At 42.8% G+C, this 21,602-nt stretch overlaps 1 protein-coding gene across 11 annotated transcripts in view; it reads right to left on the bottom strand.

The window, feature by feature from the left end:
* LTBP1 (latent transforming growth factor beta binding protein 1) overlaps window positions 1-21,602 on the bottom strand; it is a 406,687-nt gene that overhangs the window by 184,189 nt on the left and 200,896 nt on the right. For all 11 annotated transcript variants that reach the window (XM_032352967.1, XM_032352969.1, XM_032352970.1 and 8 more), the window contains 2 exons: window positions 11,973-12,197; window positions 10,508-10,782 (listed from right to left, as the gene is read on the bottom strand). In XM_032352967.1, the coding sequence (XP_032208858.1) occupies window positions 10,508-10,782; window positions 11,973-12,197 (500 nt within the window). The remainder of the gene's footprint in view (window positions 1-10,507; window positions 10,783-11,972; window positions 12,198-21,602) is intronic.

Raw genomic sequence — 21,602 nt, 5'->3', positions numbered from 1 at the left:
AAACTAATAATTACCTGTGGTTTGGTTGCAAATAGTGTAGAAAAACTGAATGCCACAAATCATATTAATAGGTTTCTTTAGTTCCCTGGGAGCAGGAAACCAGGTCTGTCTTGACCACACGCCACCACTTGTGGCGGGAACATTCACTGCTCACCAAAGAACCACTTGTCCTAGCTTCCCCACATATGCCGGCTTCCTAACTACCATGGGTCAGCTCAGACTCCTGCTAACAAAACAGCAGAGAGCGGGGGGTTTAAATAACAGATGTGCATTCCTCACAACTCTGTAGGCTTAAAGTAAGAGAATGGTCAGCTCTGGTGAGGTCTTTCTTCCTGGCTCGTAGGAGGCTGGCTTCTTGCTCTGTCCACATATGGCAGAGAACGGGAGTCCTCGGGGATCACTTCTTAAAAGGACACTAATTCTGTCACGTCAAGGCTCCGCCCCTACAATCTCACTGAATCTTAATGACCTCCTCATTGACTCCACCCCCAAATAAAGTCACGTTCGAGGCTGAGATTTCCACATACATTTTGGGAGGGCCACAAATGAGTCTGTAGCCCTGACAGGCAGGGCCAAGTGACTCCTTCTGAACAAGGGCTGTGGGAAAAGGAGGGTCCCTCGTAGCACCTCTTTCTCCCCATTGTAGGAATTAAGGAGGCCACCTATTGCCGATAGCGTAGCATTAAGGTGGTAGAAGCCCATCAGCTTGGCACTGGAGGGAGATCTAGCAGAGAGCTCTCTGCAAAATGCAAGCTTCTGTCATGTTAATTTCTGACTACAGCGCAACCTAGCCGAACCTAATAATGTATTTACTGACTATTCACCTGTGCCCTGTGCTGAGCTCAATTCCTAAAAGGCCCTCCTCTCACAAGAAGCACAGCCTTGTAGGGGGAAAGAGGGTCGAAACCAACCATTTTAAGAGAATGACATTCAAAATGGTCTGATTGGATTCCAAATGCAGTGAGATTTCAGGGAGGAGAGAGTGAACATGGGCCCGGAGGACTGGAAGGCTTTCTGGAGGAGCCAACACCGGAGAGGAAGCTCTCAGGTCAGGCCGGATTTGGGACATCATCGTAGGTCTTGATGTTTTTGATATTGATGCAATTTGCTCCGTCCACAGATTTTGTGCATATGTAACTATCAGTGGCACATAAGACCGGAAAAGAAGAAAGATATCAAAATTACCACAATCAGAGGACTGCAGGACCAGAGGAGGCCATGGTAGTCTTCTCAGCCAAAGTTATTTGAAAAAAAAAAAAAGAAAATTCTGAGGGCCAGAAGTAGGGCACGTTTGCAAAAAAAATGGAGAAAGATCTATGGACGTGGAAACACCCATAGAGCTGGTCCCCATTTCTGAGTCTCCATTTCATATAAGTAAATGGGAGACAAAAATGCCAACTACGCCTTGTGTTTTAAAGGTCACGTAAGGTCCTAAATGGCAATGTTGTCTATCAACTATTGATTTTATACAAACGCACTGAATTACTAGGACACCTGCAGCTAAGCCGCAGAACCCTCATACCATCTTCTGAACAACTCCGTTAAAACCTGCACATTCTCTAAACCGGACCTCTTCAAAGTGTCATCTCATTGCTGTTTTTGTTCAAAATGGTTAGAGCTACTCTGTCTGGATTTCAGAATACTCTTCAGGGCTGAAGATGCACATTTTAAATGATCTCCATGGTGCACATCCTTGATTGCTGGAGGCTGAAGTGACCACTGGAAGGCTTTGATCCACTGACACTGTAGCAAATGAGTGAGGTGCAGAGAGAGAGAGAGAGAGACTAACTTTCTTAGGCAGCTCAGAAACCGATTCTGAAACAGCAGCTTCAAAAGAGCCATGGAAAGTCTGTTTGTACGACAGCATCGCTGGAATAAAGACACAGTCTCATGAAAAAGACCTCAAGGAGACAGAATATTCTATCTCCTACATACATTTTCTGATATATATAAAAGGAAACGGGGGGAGGGGGGAGAATGGGAGGATGAGAAAGAAAAAGAAACCTGGACTATCATCACTGTGGGAGAAGAGGCAGGACAGCCCAGGGGAGACATTCTGTCATCTCTCAACCCAGGGCAATGTTGCTTTCTTCTCCACAAATTTATGGGTCAGATTCCAGAGGACTGGGGTTTATTTTGATTTTTTTTTTAAGTAAACCAGATGATTCCACTTTATTTTAGCGAATCTCAATTCTAAGAGATAATGTAGATGAAGCCAAAAAAAAAAAAAAAAAAGCCAACAGACCCTAGAATATCAGCTGCGGCTCTAAACAATTTTGTAATGTACAGAGCCCCTGTCAACCAGCATCTCAAGCCTTGGTCCCTTCAAACTACTTCCAGTGAACTCAGAACTGTCACCGTCAAACGTGAGCACCACAAAATCATACCACGTTGCCAGCATCTGATGCGACCTATCACACTGCCACTCTCCGCTGCCCCCGAAATTCCTTCATTGCCTGTTGCTCAGCAAACGTGGGAGTCTAATTATTAATAGGTATCTTATTTTAGTGAGCCCTAGAGGTATAAAACATGGAGATCTGATATTCCATGTCGTGATAAAGGCATTTTCATTGCCAGTAAAATGAAAACCATCTGAGAGCAGGGGCTTGAGGAGGACTCAGGAAGCGTAAACGTGTCTATGAAACAGACCAGGGGCCGTGAACACTGAAAGCGGACACTCGGAGGCACCCAGAAACACTGGCCCGGGTGAAGACCGGTGTTGGGCAGTGGGAAGGGGAATGTCTGGGTCATCCACCATTCTCTGAAGGACTCTACCGCAGTTCTATGAACCTATATTTTGATTATCCTAATGTCTTAGTCCTACGTTCGCTCCAAGTCAAACTAGCAGTTCTCCCTGCCATTGGCAGAAGCTCAGTGACATGCAGCTCTTTCTCCCTTTGGATTTTATCCCTGTCTTTATTGATCTTTACAGCTCTAAGGAAGAGGGGCCTCGCACGACGAAGGTCTGGCAGAGGCTGCTGGAACAAGACCAGCCCCCGCCAGAGAGCCCCGGGCTCCCGTCACTGACATGTGTGGGACACGCTCAGGGATAGCTCTGCTGCCGACACAGGTAAGCTTTGGCAAAGGTGGCCTTTTTAGAGCCACTGGAGACAACCAGACTCACTAACACTCAATTAAATATTTCTTCGATTATGCCAAAGGAGTATTTGAGTGGGACACTGAAGAAAAACCCAGATGTCCTAGGAAGTGCCTGGTGTTAATGACTTATTCCACCTGAAGGAGGCCAAACGTCAGTAAATGCAATCAGACACCGCCGGTGGGGCTCTCTGCTCACAGAGAAGGCCGATGTCTGGTAACTCTGGCCCATCCTTCCCAGTCACTGCCTGGCAGTACATCTGCAGGGAGATGAAGGCCAAGTTCACCGGGGATGGCCCTGCCCCTCCAAGTATGTGGCTGGGGAAATGGGGACGGGCCGAGGGCCACATGCACACCTGTACCCACGGCTGACCCAACCTGGCGGACTCTGCTCCCCTTCACACAGAAGGGGTAATACATCCGCGAGAGGCCAAGCGTCTTTGGTAAAATGTCTTACAGTTGTTCCTTCTTCTTTTTTTTTTTTTTTTTAAAGATTTTATTTATTTATTTGACAGAGAGAAATCACAAGTAGACGGAGAGGCAGGCAGAGAGAGAGAGAGAGGGAAGCAGCCTCCCTGCTGAGCAGCAAGCCCGATGCGGGATTCGATCCCAGGACCCTGAGATCATGACCTGAGCTGAAGGCAGCGGCTTAACCCACTGAGCCACCCAGGCGCCCCCAGTTGTTCCTTCTTTAGAAGTCTCAGCTGCATATGTCATTTGTGGACTCAGTGGAGGGAAATAACCAATACGAAATGTTAGCATGATTCTGGCCTCCTCCCCATCAGAATACCCTCAACCAGCGATTTTGTCGCAGCCTTACGCCTCTTTCCAGCAATGCACTTGCGGTCATGGCCGAGGTGACTCTGCGGAAACTAAAGAACAGATTTCTAAGCAGAACTTCATGTCCCAGCCTCCTTAATTGAGCACTAAATTCATTTTCCATCACCGAGAAGAGATTTTCAAAGTCTGCAGTCTGTCTCTATATGCACATCGGTAACAAGCCACACGGGTATCTATCCATCCATCCGTATTTTTTTTCTGCCATGTGGAACTGACAGACCTGGCATCTGTTCCCCTACTTTCTCACTGGCTTCTGTGTGGTAGAAACCAAGAAATATTTTTCTTCAAAGTCCTGTCACAGAAGAATTGAGATTTTTTTTTTAAGTACTTTCAGCCATAATTAGGCTAGTTTCCACTTTGATGAGCTCACACTTTTCTGTTAATTTCTCCATGATGTTTACGTAAAAAAAAAAAAATTTTTTTTTAAAGGAAAGCAAGTCTCCCCCCCCACCAAAGATTTTATTTATTTATTTGACAGACAGAGGTCACAAGTAGGCAGAGAGGCAGGCAGAGAGAGAGGAAGAAGCAGGCTCCCTGTTGAGCCGAGAGCCCGATGCAGGGCTTGATCCCAGGACCTTGAGATCATGACCTGAGCTGAAGGCAGAGACTTAATCCACTGAGCCACCCAGGCTCCCCTAAAAAAACTTTTTTGAAATAAAAGTTAAGTGCCTGGCCCTTCAAAAAGTGTGTGTGTGTGTGTGTGTGTGTGTGTGTGTGTGTGTGTCTTAGTACTAAGGTTTAGAGACTGGGAATGTTATTGAATTTATCTGCCAAAAAAGACAAATCTCCAATTATATCCAATTATTTCTCCAAAGGCCCACTCTGCTTCCATTTTTCGTGTCTAAAGAGAACTGATAAAACAACGTTTGGAACCTCTAAGAGGATCCCCCACATAATTCTTGGATTGCTTTAACTTAGTTTTGCCCCAGCTCTTATTACTTGTATGAGCAGGAATTAAAGGAAAGAAAGGCTTTTCCAATAGTTTCAGGATTTCACAACAAGTACTGCTCATTTCTCTTCTTCCTAATCCACATAATGATTATTTTTTCTACAGAATGCATATCATAGAATTTAATCTTACAGTTTATTTCTTATGGGTTTTTTTTAAATGTATGGACATTTTATAGTTGCAAACTACAAAAGAGGGTTTGTATGTTGTTTTATCATCTTTATCTGTGCTAAAGCACTGTACTAAAAATATATTTTCTGTTTACACCTACTTCAGGTTTTCCAGTATTTCTGTTCTTAGTTAACTCAGGTGTTTATACATGGAATTTTCTGCTCTTTTGGCATTTTCAACAGGAAGGTCTTGAAGCACTTGAACTTTTTTGTCTCATTTTGTAATGTCTGTGTCTAATTAAGGGGCATGTTCCCGTGTTTAACAAAGAGCACATGATTGCACAACTAGGCAATGGCAGACCCAAGCATGGACGCTGGACCCCAAGCCCTACATCATGATACTAAACACTTCTCAGACGAGGTCTTTTCATACCATCTGGCATCATTAGGTCACTGCAAATGTTTGTTTCCAACAACTGGGCAACAAATAAAACATGCTTAAAACAACCAAAAACTCAAATGCCAAGTACATTTCAAATTTAGGTCACTGTTAATAGAACCAATTTAAAACAAAGGAAACCCTTGTACAATGGAAAAGGTATATATATTCAATGTTCCTGTGATGCAAAAAAAGAAATTGGAGGGGTATTTTCTGAAAATTGGCCTCTCCTTAGGGATGAAAACTAGCATGGAAATGTTCAAGTTTTAAGCATTCGAAATACCAGGAGATTTTACTAAAAGTAGATGGTAATTGTAACCACTGGAGATGTAATTCTAACTTGATCAATACAGTAAGCAAACCTTCCAAAATGTTTTCAAACATACGATGATTTACTTCAGGTAGCACAGATACCTAATTGCCAAAATTATGACTTGTTAACGACCTCAGATTTAGACTACATTCAAGAAACCCATTTCTCTCAGCCACACCATACATTCTATTAATTTCTATCCTTTTAATACTTTAACATGAATGTAATGATGCCTGTACCCAACAGATTCACACAGATATCAATGCTTTATATGATATAAAGAATAAGAAATTATTTTGAGGACTCAAAGATGGGACATCGGGATGCCTGGGTGGCTCAGTGGGTTAAGCCTCTGCCTTCGGCTCAGGTCATGATCCCAGCATCCTGGGATCAAGTCCCACATCAGGCTCCTTGCTCAGCAGGGAATCTGCTTCTCCCTCTGCCTCTACCTGCCACTCTGTCTGCCTGTGCTCACTCTCTCTGACAAATAAACAAATAAAATCTTTAAAAATAAAAAAGATGGGACATCACTTTCTAGAACAGTAAAACAATAGGACTTATTCTTCCTCCCCACTCCATCCCCTGCCCTCGTATCTTGATACCCTCTGTCAAGGTGAAAAATATTATAAACTTCCAATTCCATTATTCCTGTTCTTTTCTCTTCATAATACAACAAACCAAAGAGATGCCCTCTGTTCTCATGAACTTATCCCCACTAGATTCACTTGCTGCCCACTAAATCTTCTCCATTCATTCACTCTCATTCCATCTCTGAAACCACACTGGGTCTCCCAACTGATACTCAAGAATACACCATTCTTGATGTCAGTCAAGGATGGGGCTGCTTAAAACAAAGATGTACCTACTCATCTTCACCTTACAATCCTCCCCCAGGGTCAGTTAATCAAGGAGAGTGAGCATTTATCTGATTTCTGAAGCAAGGAAGTTCAGAATGGTCCAACTCATCACCATCTTTTTCTTTCCAACAGCCCATAATCAAATCCTGATGCCTGACTCTTCACAAAAACTCAGACATTCACCTTGACTTTCAACTTCACTTCTTAGACTGGACCCTGGTCAATTCACAAATGGACCAAGGCCAACCTCTCTTCCCTGGCCTCCCCATGTCTACCATTCCCACATCCACCCACCCCATTCTTTCCTAAGTTGAAACTTTTAAAATTACTTTTTTTAAAAAAAGATTTTATTCATGTATTTGACAGAAAGATAGAGAGAGCACAAGTAGGCAGAGCAGCAGGCAGAGGGAGAGAGAGAAGCAGGCTCAACACTGAGCAGGGGGTCTGATGCGGGGCTCGCATCAGGACCCTGGGATCATGACCTAAGCCGAAGGCAGCTGCTTAATGAATGAGCCACCCAGGAGCCCCTAAAATTACTTTCTTAAAATTCATAAAATGTATCAAAGTGATAGCTTTTAAGTTCAGCTTAAAATTCGATTATTCTAAGTCAAGAAAGTGATCATTTTTCTGTTTCTCTTCCTCAAGGAATTATCAAAGACTCTGACATATTCAAAGAGTAATACAATGATCACTTGAATACCCACCTCCCAGGGTCAACAACAGTTAGGATTTTGCCGTATTTCCATGTAAAATGCACTTGAAAATAAATTATAGACACCACGGGATTTTACCCCTAAAACTTTCAACATACATCTCTCAAGAAAAAGGACACGGTCCTACATAATAACCCCAACACCATTACCACACCTAAACAACAACAATTCCAAAATATCATCAAATATCCAGTCCTGTTTAGATTTCTCCAATTGCTCCCCAAATGTCATTTAGAGTGGGGTGTTGCGTGTGCATGTTGTTCTAACCAGGATTTGATTAAGGTTCATGTGTTACATTTGTCACTGTGTCCCTTTGTTTCTCTCTAGAAAAGTCACTCTGCCCTTTTTTTCCCATGAGAAGATTTTTGAAGAAACCAGACAATAATGTCCCACATTATGAATCTGTCTGAGGGAGGAGGCATGTTTGTGATACTTTTAGTTGGCTTCCTCTTTCCTGACGAGCTGGAGGGGTCACGGTGTAAGAGCTTGAGTAGGTTCAGGTTAAGCATTTTTGGCCAGAGTACCTCAAGGATGATGTGCAAATGCTGTACTTCAACCCCAAGTTTACCATCTAATTATTAGAATGTGCCATAGAAACAAGGGCAATTTATGCCAAATTTGTTCTGTATATGACCTCTCCTGGCAACACAAAAACTGAGGTGCTTACCCATGACTCTAAGGCATTCAAAGCCTCAACAGCCAAAATCTGCAGCTCGTAAGAGTGTTTCAACTCAGCAAAGCAATGCGCCCTGAGTGGATGTATGCTGTTGTTTCTGCAATTCATTCACAATCTACCTACACCTCTTCCTGGAGTTTTATTTGCAAACTAACCACAGCAAGAAAGCACACGTGTTTTTTCCAACACCCTTGTAGGATGTATCTTGTATACTACTGCCTATTTACCAGTAGTGTCTATATTCTTTTTTTTTTTTTTTAAGATTTTATTTATTTGAGAGAGAGAGACAGAGAGAGAGCACAAGCAGGGGTAGAGGCAGAGGAAGAGGGAGAAGCACGGAGCAGGGAGCCTAACACTAAGACTCCATCCCAGGATGCTGGGATCATGACCTGAGTCGAAGGCAGACACTTAGCCGTCGGAGCCACCCAGGTGCCCCAGCAGTATATTTTTAAATGCCCAGATCATCCTAATTACACAAATTAATTGGGCAATCACAGGTACCCGGCAACACTTCTCAGTAACAAGAAGACAAATAGACAGTGAGAATGTTTTCTGAAAACAGGTCTCATTTTGAAGCTGTGTATGAGTGACTACACATGCAAAATAAATTAAGAACTGAGATCACTGCTGGATCATTCAGACCCAAAGTCAGAAAAGTATCCAGATAAGGAAAAAGTATTCCACAGAGTTCGAATTATTTGGGCAACACCACTAATTACCCAATTCACTTTGACTGTATTGTCCAGCTGAGGCTCAAAAGCAGTTTATTTTTACCCATTCTGGTAAGCAATCATCTCCCTACTATTATACCAAAGTTGTAAGTTTGTTAATGCCTCCTTTTGTTACTTTTTAGGCTCTGTGTTCCACCTTGGAAATCAGGGAGAAAGATACTGGGCACGTAGTTTTAAAAGGACCTGGTTTTTCCTTTCTCATGACCAACCCAAGCCGGAATGACTAAACAATGCAAATGGCACCAAAATCATCCTCTCTCTCCAAGGCCAACCCAGGGCAACATTGTGAAGTGTGAAGCTTCTTTAGACCACTGACCCTATCAGAACCTGCGCTTAGCACAAGAATCCAGTCTTCACTTCTAAGCTAAATTGATGACGTTCCTTCTCTAAAAAGCATTTGTCTAAGCCTGGTCTTCAACTGAGGAATGAAAAGGTGCCCTTCAGTGGGCCTATGTCTGGTATCTGCAGGGGGGTGACAAAGGTTATGATTGGGGAAATCGAGCCTTCCTTGCTTTACTGAAATTACAGGACATGAGCAATCACCTACTCTATTTTTAAGTTTGACTCTATCTGGATAGATAAGCATCTTCTAAGCTAACACTTGCAGAGTTCTCTAATGTTGCAAAGCAGGGCTCACATTATGTTGTCTCATCTTGACACACCTCCATATTCTTATCTCTACCTTACAGATAAGGAAGCTGATTTCCCAGCACAGTGCTGGGCCTATGGCGCTAGCCAAGACCCTTGACTCTATCCCCATGGGTGCTCTTTTCTATTTGGGACTATAAACCAATTTTGTCTTACTGCCCTGGAAGAAAGAGTATAACCCTACCATGAACTTGTCCAGAACCTAAAAAGTATTTTCTAGGTGTCAAAGCAGTAACAATTGATTCTACAAATACTTCCCACACACAGTATTTTTTTTTTAATATTCAGATAACAACAGCTAAATTATAATATAGTTACCTCATCTACTCTTCTCATGGGGGATCCAAACCATATCAAAATGACAAGGAGAACCATAGGACAAATCAACATCACTATCATGCGAGCAAGCAGCACAAAGTAGTTAGGGTAGAGGAACCAATGTATTTCCATTGCCTTTGCTATGTACATTCAACAATGAGTTTTAAAGAAAGTCAAGCCTTTCTCCCACTTTATTATATAGGCCTGAAGTTACATGTAAATTCAATATTAAAATGCATTTCAAACAATTCTTGTATCGCCATCCTAGTGATGAATTTTTATCAGGAGAGGAAAGATGTCAAGTTATTACTACACAAAGGAGTCAGATTTCCTCTGTACCTACAACCCACAAGCTATTGCAAAAGGGCATAAAGGTTTTCAAACATCTTTGCAGAATTCATCTCACATACTATGTCTCACGTCAGACACATATTTTATACATAGATCACCCTAAATGAAGAAAATATATAAACAGGCAATCATGGACTTACAACAGCAATTATGAAAGATCACTACTTAATATTACAGACTGAGGTCAGCAAACTTTTTTGTAAAGGGCTTTGCAGACCACATTTTAGGACTTGGCTGTCACATGATCTCACCGACACAACATAATTTTATCATATAGCATGAATGCAAGGACAGACCTACGCACATGAATGGATGTGTCTGTGTTCCAGTACAACTTAAAAACAGGCTCGTGGGTCAGTCTGCCAGCCCCTTCTGTAGAAGATGATCTTACCAACTCTGGTTTTCCTACTACTACAAGACCACATCTAGAAGGCATTCCTAACACAGGCTAGATGGTGTTGCTCACCTGTGACCCGACGGTTTCCTGGAAGCACCGGCCAAGCTGCGTCTTCGCAGCCACGGGATAGACATGAGGGATGACTTGCTGGTGAGAGTACGTGGAATGTACTGTCTGGGTCTTCTGGACAGGAAGCCCTTGGTAAGAGATTTGGGATTGGCCTGGTTGAGCTTCTTTTGCCTTCTGGCCTGTTGGGCCATCAATTCTTGAAACCTGATGTATCTGGACTGAAGCCTCGGGAGGGTGTTTCACATGGATGTTGACTATGTTGGGAGGAAATTTCACTAAAAGAGATCAGGACAAAAAGTCAGTCATGAATAACCTGCAAATTGGCACAAGAGCAAATATTACATACACACGTATGTAGCTATATGTGTATCCCCACCCAGGGCATAAAATATAGAGTGCGTAAGCATGTCTGCTGTAGGGCCATCAACTCTGGAGAATAAAAGGATACATCTCAAATACAAACTAGCCCTGAATTTATGTATTTTTAAGGGATAAAATTGGACGTACACAGAGAAATTAAAGCCTCTCCCAGTAGCCCATTCATGAGATAAAAATTTGTTTTTCAGAGTCAGGAAACTACGAAATCCATGCTGCCTATGGTTGTTGGGTACATTTTATCAAAGGATAGTAGTAAAGACTCAAGAGTTTGATTACTTTTGCATCTCTCAGAGTTTCCATTGCCAAACTTGGAAGATTCACCTTTCTACATCAACAGAGGAAATAACAATTTCACAAAGCGTCATTCTCTGGGCCCGAACAGAAGAGTGTGGACATACTCGTGTGCACTTTGTGACCCACCAAAGACCCACGTGTGATATTTTATGTATTTACTTTCTGTTGCTTTCATATACAATTTCATCTTGTGATGCTAACACTCAAGTTTTACAGAGTAAAGGCCAGTCACTCTTCTCTGACCCCTTTCCAAAAACTGGGCATGGAGGAGATGCCAGGTTTAAAAGAATGAGTTAGTCATAGAATTCCTGAGCTCCAAGTGACCTAGTTTACCTTCCTCTACAGAGGAATCAACTGAAGCCCAGTGAGGTTAACTAATTGTTTATTACTAAAACTAAGTGCCCTTCAACTACAAAATAAACCAGGCATTCACCAGCAGGTAGCATGTGATCCAAGAGCATATTTGTCCTCAACACGGCCTTGCTCATCTTTCTGTTTCCTGGGCCTTCCCAGAAATGTGCGGGTAATAGCTTTCGGTGCTCAGAGCCAGCACAGAAGGATGGGCTCCTTTCTGGTTTATTTCCTAGATACCAAATCTCTGTGGTCTAGAAAGTACTGTAGCCATTGACCTGGGCCCGTATTCTGTCCCTGCTGCCATTTCTTGGGCCACAGACCACATAACTTGTTTCTGATTCAATACCAGCCCTGCCAGGGGCAGATACTCGCTTCCGTGTGGGTTTGACAGGTTAGCAGAAGTCTGATGAATGGGCAAAAAGAAAATAAATAAGCTTACCTTTGACTCCTTGTTGGCTGGTCATGGTCAGAGGCAAGGTATGAGTGGAGTGGACTACATGGGTTCCCAGGGCCTTGCCTGACTGCTGGGAATGCTGATACAATTTTGGCACGCTGCCACCGTGGACCGGGATCTGACAAAGCTTCCCTGTGAAATTCGGAGGGCACTGGCATTTGTCCCTTGAGCTGCACTGGCCGCCATTCATACATGGAAGATGGCAAATGACTAAAAGGGAAAAGAGAAAATGTGGAGAGTTGGTTAGTTTCTCAAATGCTAAGTAACAACCAACCAACAAAACTCCCAAAACACACAGCCCATTATAACCATTACATTCCTGCTGACTTTAGAAACAGTCAACAACAAAGTAACTACATGAAGAAAACAATAGTCTCTGTTACTCATTGTCTTCTTATGTCATTTAACTCTCCAACTGCTTATGGCTGTTCTCCCCAACAATGGAAAGAATTCAGGGAGAAGAAGATCTCTATATATGTATAGATATAGATATAGATAGATATAGATATAGATATATGAATATAAATAGATGTATGTATATATAGATAGATATAAATATATTCATAGATATGAATATACACACACATAGTCACTCAAGATTATTTTTTTTTTAAAGATTTTATTTATTTTACTTGACAGACAGAGATCACAAGTAGGCAGAGAGAGAGAGAGGAGGAAACAGGCACCCTGCTGAGCAGAGAGCCCGATGTGGGGCTCGATCCCAGGACCCTGGGATCATGACCTGAGCCGAAGGCAGAGGCTTTAACCCACTGAGCCACCCAGGTACCCCGTCACTCAAGATTATTATCTATCTTTTGCATTCTATAATTACTTTGCTTTTGTGTTTTATTACTTGTTTATTAACTGTATCCCAAGATTATAAAGTCCTTGGGAAAAAGAGATATCTCTGGCTTAGTGATTTTTATATACTTGGCATCTAGAATAATTTCTGGCACACAGGAGACATTAGTTATCTCCTCAAAAAATAAACAAAGAAACACAGGGGAGTGCCAAAAGTATGTGTTGAGGGTTTTCACTAAGACAGGGAGCTAAGTGCTAACCAGAACCAGGGAGAACAGTGTGGGCCCTGCTGTATAGGAATTTGCAGTCTCATTGGGATAATAAGATCACAGTGAAACAGCAGATGCGTTTGTGAGTGATTAGAAGTATGAACTTTAACTGATTTAGAATAAAGAAAGATAAAAGGACATATGGGGTCAAGAACTGTAAGGGGAGTTTTAAATTCTGTCTAAATTCAGCTTATAGACAACTTCTTTATCGCTAACAAATTCTTCCCATCAGCCTTTTTTTTTTTTTTAAAGATTTTATTTATTTATTTGAGAGAGAGACAGTGAGAGAGAACATGAGTGAGGAGAAGGTCAGAGAGAGAAGCAGACTCCCCGTGGGGCTGGGAGCCCGATGCGGGACACGATCTTGGAACTCCAGGATCATGACCTGAGCCGAAGGCAGTCGTCCAACCAACCAAGCCACCCAGGCGTCCCCCATCAGCCTTTTAACATGATCAGATTCCTACCAGCTTGAACAGTAAAAGCCCCTCAACTCCATTTCCTTCCAGCTTCTACCCTCTTTAAATTTTCTCCTCCATGATCAGCCTTTCAAAGAACTGTCCACTTCTCCACACACTACCATCTAGCTTGGACCCTGCCTGTTTTCTACAGGATGCTCCTCTTACGAAGGTGACTTATAGGCTTCGGGTTGCTAAACCCAACAAACGCATTTCACTCTTCCTTGGATTTCCATCACATCTCACTCACCCATTGTTCTCCTTCCTCTCTGTCCCTTTCAACTTAACATGCTGCGCAGACTCCACTTCCTATGCCTTTGAAGTATTGGTATGCTTTAAGGTTTGATGTTAACCTCCTCATCTTTGCTAATGCTATATACTCCTTCTCTACCACGCCAGATGCTGATGTCACCCAAATTTGTACTTCTTAACCAAAGTTTTCCACCGAGCTCCAAACTCTCTACTACAATATCTCTTCATGTAAAGATTCCAGAAGCAACTCAAACTGGAAATATCCAAAATCAAATTCATCATCTTCCCCTAATACCTCCATTCACCAAGTGGTTTTTAACAGAAACCCCACTGTTGCTCCTGCATTTCACCCATCCAAGTATCCAGTCCTGGAGGTCCTCCTTTGTAAACACTCATCAGATATGTCCAGTTTCTTCCCATCACAGGACCCCTGGTCCTTCTGAAGGTTTTTGGGTCTCACCTTATTTTCTACTACCCAGCTAAATTGAATTCCATTCATTTCCTCAGTATTCAGGGTCCTCTTGTGCTTTACCCATCCCGTGTCCACGACCTGAATACTCTTTCCACTCCAGCCCCGCTCACCTACTTGACACCTCCTTATCTTTTAGACTTTGCTTCATTGTCCCCTTTTCTAGACGCGTTCCCAGTTGCTCATTCAGCTGGAGTTTTGTGAGGTCAGGGACCTCATCTTGCTATGTTTTACTTCTAGCACACAGTTCAGCTTCCAGAGGAAAGCTGGAGGTAGATAGAACACTGAATGAAACAATGAAACAATGTGCGCCTACCACTTTGTCCAATGCCATTCCTGGTGCTCCTGAAGATCCAGCCCCTGCCCTTTGAGAACATGAAAGCTAACTGAGCAGATGATACAGGGTAGCTATCAACACAGATCAGCACAGAAGTGACAACTGGAAATTATAAAATGCAAATCTGGTGGGCTATCAGAGAGGAACAAACACCTTTCTGGGAAATCAAGACAGACCGTACGGGAAAGATCATTTAGGGTAAGTCTTTGAGAACGGGCAGGGGTCAGAAAAACCAAGAGAAGTGCTTTCGAGGAACACGAAGGAAGGAAGCAGGCATATTTGGGAGATCATGAATACAGCTGTCTTGTTAAAATTCTGGGTTCCTGAGGCAAGGGGAGAGGTGATGAAGTGGGAGAGGCAGGCTTGAGGCAGACAGTGCAAGTCCTTAAAGGCCTGCCTGGTAAGACATGTGAGTTTTACTCTGCAATCGGGAGCTGGGAGACCCCAAGGAGAGAACTCAGGAAGACGGACTCTCGGGAAGATCTCTCTCATGACGGCAGGTGAGGGTCGCTGGAGAAGTGAGCGAGGAAGGTGGGGAATTCAGTTAGGTGGTGACGGTAGTCACCGAAGCACACGTTGAAACCCACCCAGATGCGGATCACAGCAATGGGAACAGAGACACACACAAATATAATGACAGAGGGAGAATCGGTACCCGGAGACAGGACACAGGAAGTAATGAACAGGCTGAGGAAGAGAGGGGACCGTGGAGGAGGAAGGAGAGAGCCAGACAAAACGACCAAGGGGGCCACCCAGACACCGTGTCCAGGGCCTGCCCATGCTGGATGGAAGCTGATGTGCTTTCTCCAGCGCCCACTCCACTGAGGTATTAGGTAAGAGGAGAGGAGTCAAAGCTGACTCCGTGGTTGAGTCAAACACTTCATAACTCCCTGTTCACTTCTCAATTCAATTTCTAGGTCACTTGGCTACAGTGGATTCACTTGATGTGCAACAGGCAAGGGGCATCAGGCCAAGATTTAAATGTATTACAAACAGTTTACCACCAGACTAAGGCATTCTTCACTTTGCATGGTTCCAACGTGCTTGAATTTCAGGGACCACCGTTTGGACACCTAACACCAGTAGCCCCCAAACAGCAGGGTTCCCACTTCAGTTGTCACAGTATATTAATGCTGAAGTACATAAAGCACAAATTTCACCGCTAGCATTTTGGTCCAGAAATCCCCACGCGAATAACCGATGCCTATCATGATCACCAAACCATCGTGTCACTTCCACGACGGTCGGCATCTGGTCCCTGCTCGTCCATCGTTCAGTTCACACACAGACAGACAGACAGACAGACAGCAGGCAGTCGTGTTGCCCTCCCCCATCTCATGGGAATAAACTCACTGGACATTTTACAGAAGTGCATAATCAACAGAAGGTATGGGGTCAGCACAAACAAGTGTAACCCAGAAATAAAAAGCAGTAACTGTGGAATTTCACTAAATTGGAAAGTCACTGTAAGGAAGAAGATGAAGATGTCCCAGAGGAAGTGACATGGAAGGAACACTGAGTTCACAGCTGTGAAAGCACCAACGCTGGAAGCAGATCCAGACCCAGGAAGGAACAGGACAATTCACTGAAGCAGAGAAAAGACAGACATGTCGTACGGGCACAATAAGAGGGCAAACGTGTTCAAACTACTTTTGGTAAGTTCTCCTCAAAGAAATAAAACAGGTTGATTATCAGTGTCCCTAACATTTTAAATTGTAGAGCAGTAAATTAATCTTAGCTTCCCTTTTATTTTTGCATTGCCCTATACATTTATAACCTACAGTAAGAAAGCTTTAATATTTTGACAAAAGACTGAAAAGGTCATAGAACTGGTCATTTCTCCATTGATTATTCAGGTGATTTTGCACAGTTTCGGTCTGCAGATCATGTGGTCCTCTGGTGCTATGTAGACGGCCTACAATCAAAGCTAAAATAACTTCATATGTGTAACCATCTTTCCCCTTCACAGAAACGTTAACCAATTCACTTTTGTGAGATGTTCCTAACATCAACTTCTTTTGAACCTAACAGGAATTTAATCAGTTTTATTTAAATCTGCCTTTAAAGCAGCTTTCATGCAAGTGTCAAGGATGCACCAGAGTATGTGGATACAGTCATATCCTACCATACAGCTCTGGTAACCTTGTGTGTCTCTCTCTCTGTTCATAAGAAAACAGTTTCTGTTTGACTTATTCTAACCCATAAGTGGGCACTCTTTATAACTATTTATGATGGAGAGGTAAAATATCTATTCCCCCATTCCAGCATTTTCTAAAATCTAAATTACAATATCAAGTTCTCTGCCTCAACTCAATAACTACAGGTTGAGTCCTTTGTGGTAAGCTCGCTTTTTATAGCTCAATAATCTTTTATATCAAAGAAAACAAATTTAAAAATCAACCTACAAACTTCAGGATTTAACTATGAATGGCTTCTTTCTGCTTCCCAAGTTCATGCCGCTCTCCAAACAATCACGTAGTGATATATGGTCTGTGTCGCCAGCATTCTTTAAAACCTTCTCAACACATGAGGAGGAAAAAGACTAAGTTATCTTTAAGGCTGACTCGGGAAGCCTGTGGTATGCTGGCTGTAGGTCTAGCTATGGCACATATATTTTGGAACGTGTAACCAGGGGGTGTAACGTAGAATGCTGGCTGAGAAATTCCATCGCCCTGGCAGCCTGACATTTCTCCGGCCACCACCATAATTCACTAATTCACCCTAGGGCATCCCGTGGTCCCCTGGGACCTACTGCAAATAACGAGGTAGATGGATCCACAGCTTCTTATTCCAGAAAGTCTAACCTTGCGACAACCACTCGGTCTATCTCACGGTAGTACTCTACGAGGTCAGAACGAGCAGACGGATCCAAGTTCGAGGTTTTAAATACGCCAAGTGTCTCAGTGGGTTCCACCATTCGCTCTGGTCTAGAAAACAACTTGCTGTACTCGAAAAACCGGGCTGATGCAACAGTCACGTTTTACGTCACAAGCTGGAACTTAAACGAAGAGATACTCATTTGGGAGATAATTGGCCAATATGAGCGGACTGAATTTTCTCAAGAGTCAGACTATAAAAAGCCATATTCCTTCTTTCCTGTTATCTCAGTTGACTATAAAAAATGCTTCAGCTGCTTGTCCCCAGAAGGCGCCCTCGGAATGTACTCGACTTTCCTGCAGCAACATCCTGGCCCCTCCACCCACCTCCTCGGTTTTCGTGCCAGCAGACAGACCATTTCAAGTTATTGTGGCTAAGGCAGAACAGGGAAAACAAACCTCCATCTGAAGAAAAACCTACATCTGTCATTTCACAGAACAGACACACACATGATTTTGATTTGAAGAGCTACTTAAAGTTTCCCACTTGTCTCTGATTAGAAGAATAATGTTCCCTTGAAGGGCTGCACCATTTTTGCTGATATCCCTGGGAGTATGAGGGAAAAAAAAAAGCAACAAAATCTTTAGAAAGTCAACGTTATCACTTCATTTCTTCCCTGACACATCCCTACACCACTCCCTCTTTTTTTTTTTTTTTTTTTTTTAAAGATTTTATTTATTTATTTGTCATAGAGAGAGAAGCGAGAGCAAACACAGGCAGACAGAGTGGCAGGCAGAGGCAGAGGGAGAAGCAGGCTCCCTGCCAAGCAAGGAGCCCGATGTGGGACTCGATCCCAGGACGCTGGGATCATGACCTGAGCCGAAGGCAGCCGCTTAACCAACTGAGCCACCCAGGCGTCCCCCACTCCCTCTTTTGAAGGGCATCCTTGAAGTCTACTCAGCCAGAAAGTGGGTTCATACTGTAGTTGTCTAAAGCTTTTTGGGTAACAAACGTTAGCTAATAATTAAGGCTACAAACCACTGCTCACTTAAGAACCTATCCCACTGCTCTAAAAACAAAAACAAAAACAAACCTTGCCTACTTGCCTTTTAATTCAGTAGGCATCACTAGAAAACAAACAAACAAAAACAAATAAAACCAAAAACCAAACCCAGAAGCTGAAAGCAAAGATGAAGGTCACATTCTTTTGAAGCCCAGACAGGATGGTGGAGGGGGTCTAGCCCTACACAGGAGCCAAAGAGAAAGCCTGGAGATTAGCAGGCATTTACTATAATTTAGGTTTGGGGTTTATTTGTGGAATGTAGAGATTTACAATTGTTCTGCTCTAAATTTGTCCGTAGCCAATTCTTGGTTATCTGTCTGCTAACGTAGATGGACTCACAGGGTCTTCCAAGAAAACATTTGAGATATAGGGGTCCGGAACAACCTGTCCGAGAAGGCGGCGTTCAAACTGTACCTAAGAGGAGAAGAATCCGGTGATGTCACGAGTTGGCAGAAGAGCATCAGCAAAAGAAGAAATAACAGGAGCCAAGATCCTGAGGGGAGACAGGGGTTCGAAAGTGGCAGGAGCGCGGGAGACAAGGACAAAGTGAGAGCATCGGGGCTGTACAGAGAGCGACAGGAGCCAGATTCCCATTTCTTCCCACAAGGATATAGGGCAAGCAGTAAAGGCAGATACAGAGCAACAGAATGAGTAGAAATAGAAACTAACAGCTCAGGACCAGGACGGACAGCCATCACAGGAGTCAGAACCAGGGAAAAAGAAAGAGGACAGAGAAGTAAGGATATAAACAGGCTTCTCTATTACCAACACACAAAATGTGCACTATAAATCTGCTTTGAGTTCCTGGACCTCATTTTACATTTTTGAGTAACTATTTAGCCAGATACAAGTTAAATTCCAGAAGGTTTAATTTAAAACTCATTAGATACAGAATCATTCCATTGGGAAGAGGATTTTTTTTTCCTTTTTTTTTTTTTTTAAACGTGTGAGAGGAGAGATTCATGTTCTTGATAATACAAGCAAAAGGAAAAAAAAAAAAGAGAGTCCAAAGAAATCTTGGGGCAAAGGAAAAAAAGCTTTCATAGGAGTTAAAAACAGCACCCACCACTCTCTCCCCGCCAGAGAGAATCTCTTTATTTTACCTGCTCTGGTAATTAGGAAGACCACGTTCATCCCATCTCCACTTACCAAATCCTGAGGTTTATTACTGGGCTCGAGTTAAAGGGATTGCAGATTTCAACAAATGCAAAATATCAACCTTAATACAAACAAGAATTCCAAGAATGTCACTAGTTTTTAATGCTGTGTGCATTAGCAAATGCTTCAATACCATGTTCTGTTTACAATCCCAGAGATATGGAGCTCTGCCACACACATGCACACTAGAGCTTCTAACTTGGGATGAGGCCATTCATCATCTCAGCTTTGTTTATGGATTTCTGTTCCTTTAGCTTCAACCTCACCAGAGCACTGAGCTATCTAGTCTGATCTCGTTGAATCCTCTGCATGACCTAAGGAGCTCCATTCATCAATGCTATCACAAAATTCGACTTCCTACCCTTGAGCCACAGAAGCGGTTAGTGCAGCTCTGTCTTCGAAATTCCTGAACACCAGGGCTCTTTCACCCTTTGGAAAGAAACACAGCAGCTTTTGCAGGCTGCAGAGTCAACGCAAAAATCCCAGACACCTTGGGACGGAGGTATCCTCTAGAAACAACCTCTGAAAAGTGAAGCAGGTATTTTCACTTTCTGGGTTACGGTGGCCCCGTCTGTTAAAAAGGGTGACTCCATAACACAATCTGCAGGTTCTTTTCCAACCCTGAAATTCTGGTTCTCAAGAGTTTAACCAAGTCAGTCAATACCATGACATCCAGACGGCCCCCTCTCATCTATGGGGATGGCGGGATTTACATTTTAAAATGGGGAAGAATGACTATCCAGACCCTTGCAATTTGTGTAGAAGTGATTGGGGTTCCTCTGCTAACGGGTGTGCTTTATTGAATTATAAGTATAATGTATAATCAGACACGGATTCAAACTTAAGTTTCATTCTTACTGACAACACAGTTAATAAAATGCTCAGGAGTTAGGAAAAGTGGGCTTCATTTGGCAGAGTCATATGAGCATATCACACTGGGGGGGTGGTAATGCTGCCCCTCAGGGGCAGGGAAACAGGTTTCATCAAAGGATGGCAGGTTGTCATCCTCAGAGACCCCACCTTCTACAATGCTGTCACTGCAAAACTCTGTACAGACACAATGCCATTCTAGTCACCGCTGCCTGGTATGTTCTTTGATATCACTGCAGAACGCTGCCTCCAAAACCAAGTAATACCACTTATGCCTAGTACCAAGTAATACCACTTAAGCTACATACAATAGTATTACAAATAAAGGTTAAAAACCTCTTAGTATTTACCGTAATTTTCAAGCTCTGTGGTGTCTCCAGGGACCAAGTTCAGACTCCCACTAAGCTCAGTAACACCTGCTTGTTATTTGTTTATTTCTAAGCCTCAAGAAAGGACTTACATGTTAGAATTTTAAATTCTAAATTTTAAAATACCTGCAAAGTCAAAACCTCAGTAACACATCTCTAACACAAAATTGCACTCCAGCCTTCTGACATCACAACCAGTCCAAATTCTGGCAGCGCTTTAACGTCTGGCCCAAAGATGGCCTCCCAAAAAGGAACGTTCCTCCAAAGAAAGGGGCATGCTGTATTCTAGAAAGAATGCTAGAGCCAATTGCAAATTTGGGGCCGGCATCTAACAACTTGTGTCATTTATCAGTCTATGTTGTGTTATAATTATTTTTTATTTTCCCTCTACTTTGTTTTGAATATGGTAGGAAAGACGCTATGGTGTTCTCATCTTTGTACCTCCTGTATTCCATAGCACAGTATTTTACAAATAAGAACTCAACGCACAATTCACACCCATCTCCCAAAAATTCCAAATGGGAAAGAACCCAGAAGGTACCTATACCTCTTTCAACACTCCTCGTTGTTGTTGTTGTTGTTCTTGTTGTTTTCCTGACACATGATAACTTAAGCATATACTGGAGTAGTTTTCTAACTACTAACTTTCTAACCATGTTGCAGAAAGTGCTAAGGTTCCACAGAGGTGCTAGAAAGTATCTACCAAATAATCTAACTCAAACACCTTATTCTACGGACAGTGAGCTACAGACTTTG

This window comes from Mustela erminea, chromosome 7 (assembly GCF_009829155.1).
Source record: "Mustela erminea isolate mMusErm1 chromosome 7, mMusErm1.Pri, whole genome shotgun sequence".
In the NCBI taxonomy this organism is placed as follows: Eukaryota; Metazoa; Chordata; class Mammalia; order Carnivora; family Mustelidae; genus Mustela; species Mustela erminea.
This window is presented reverse-complemented; position numbering and strand designations above follow the sequence as displayed.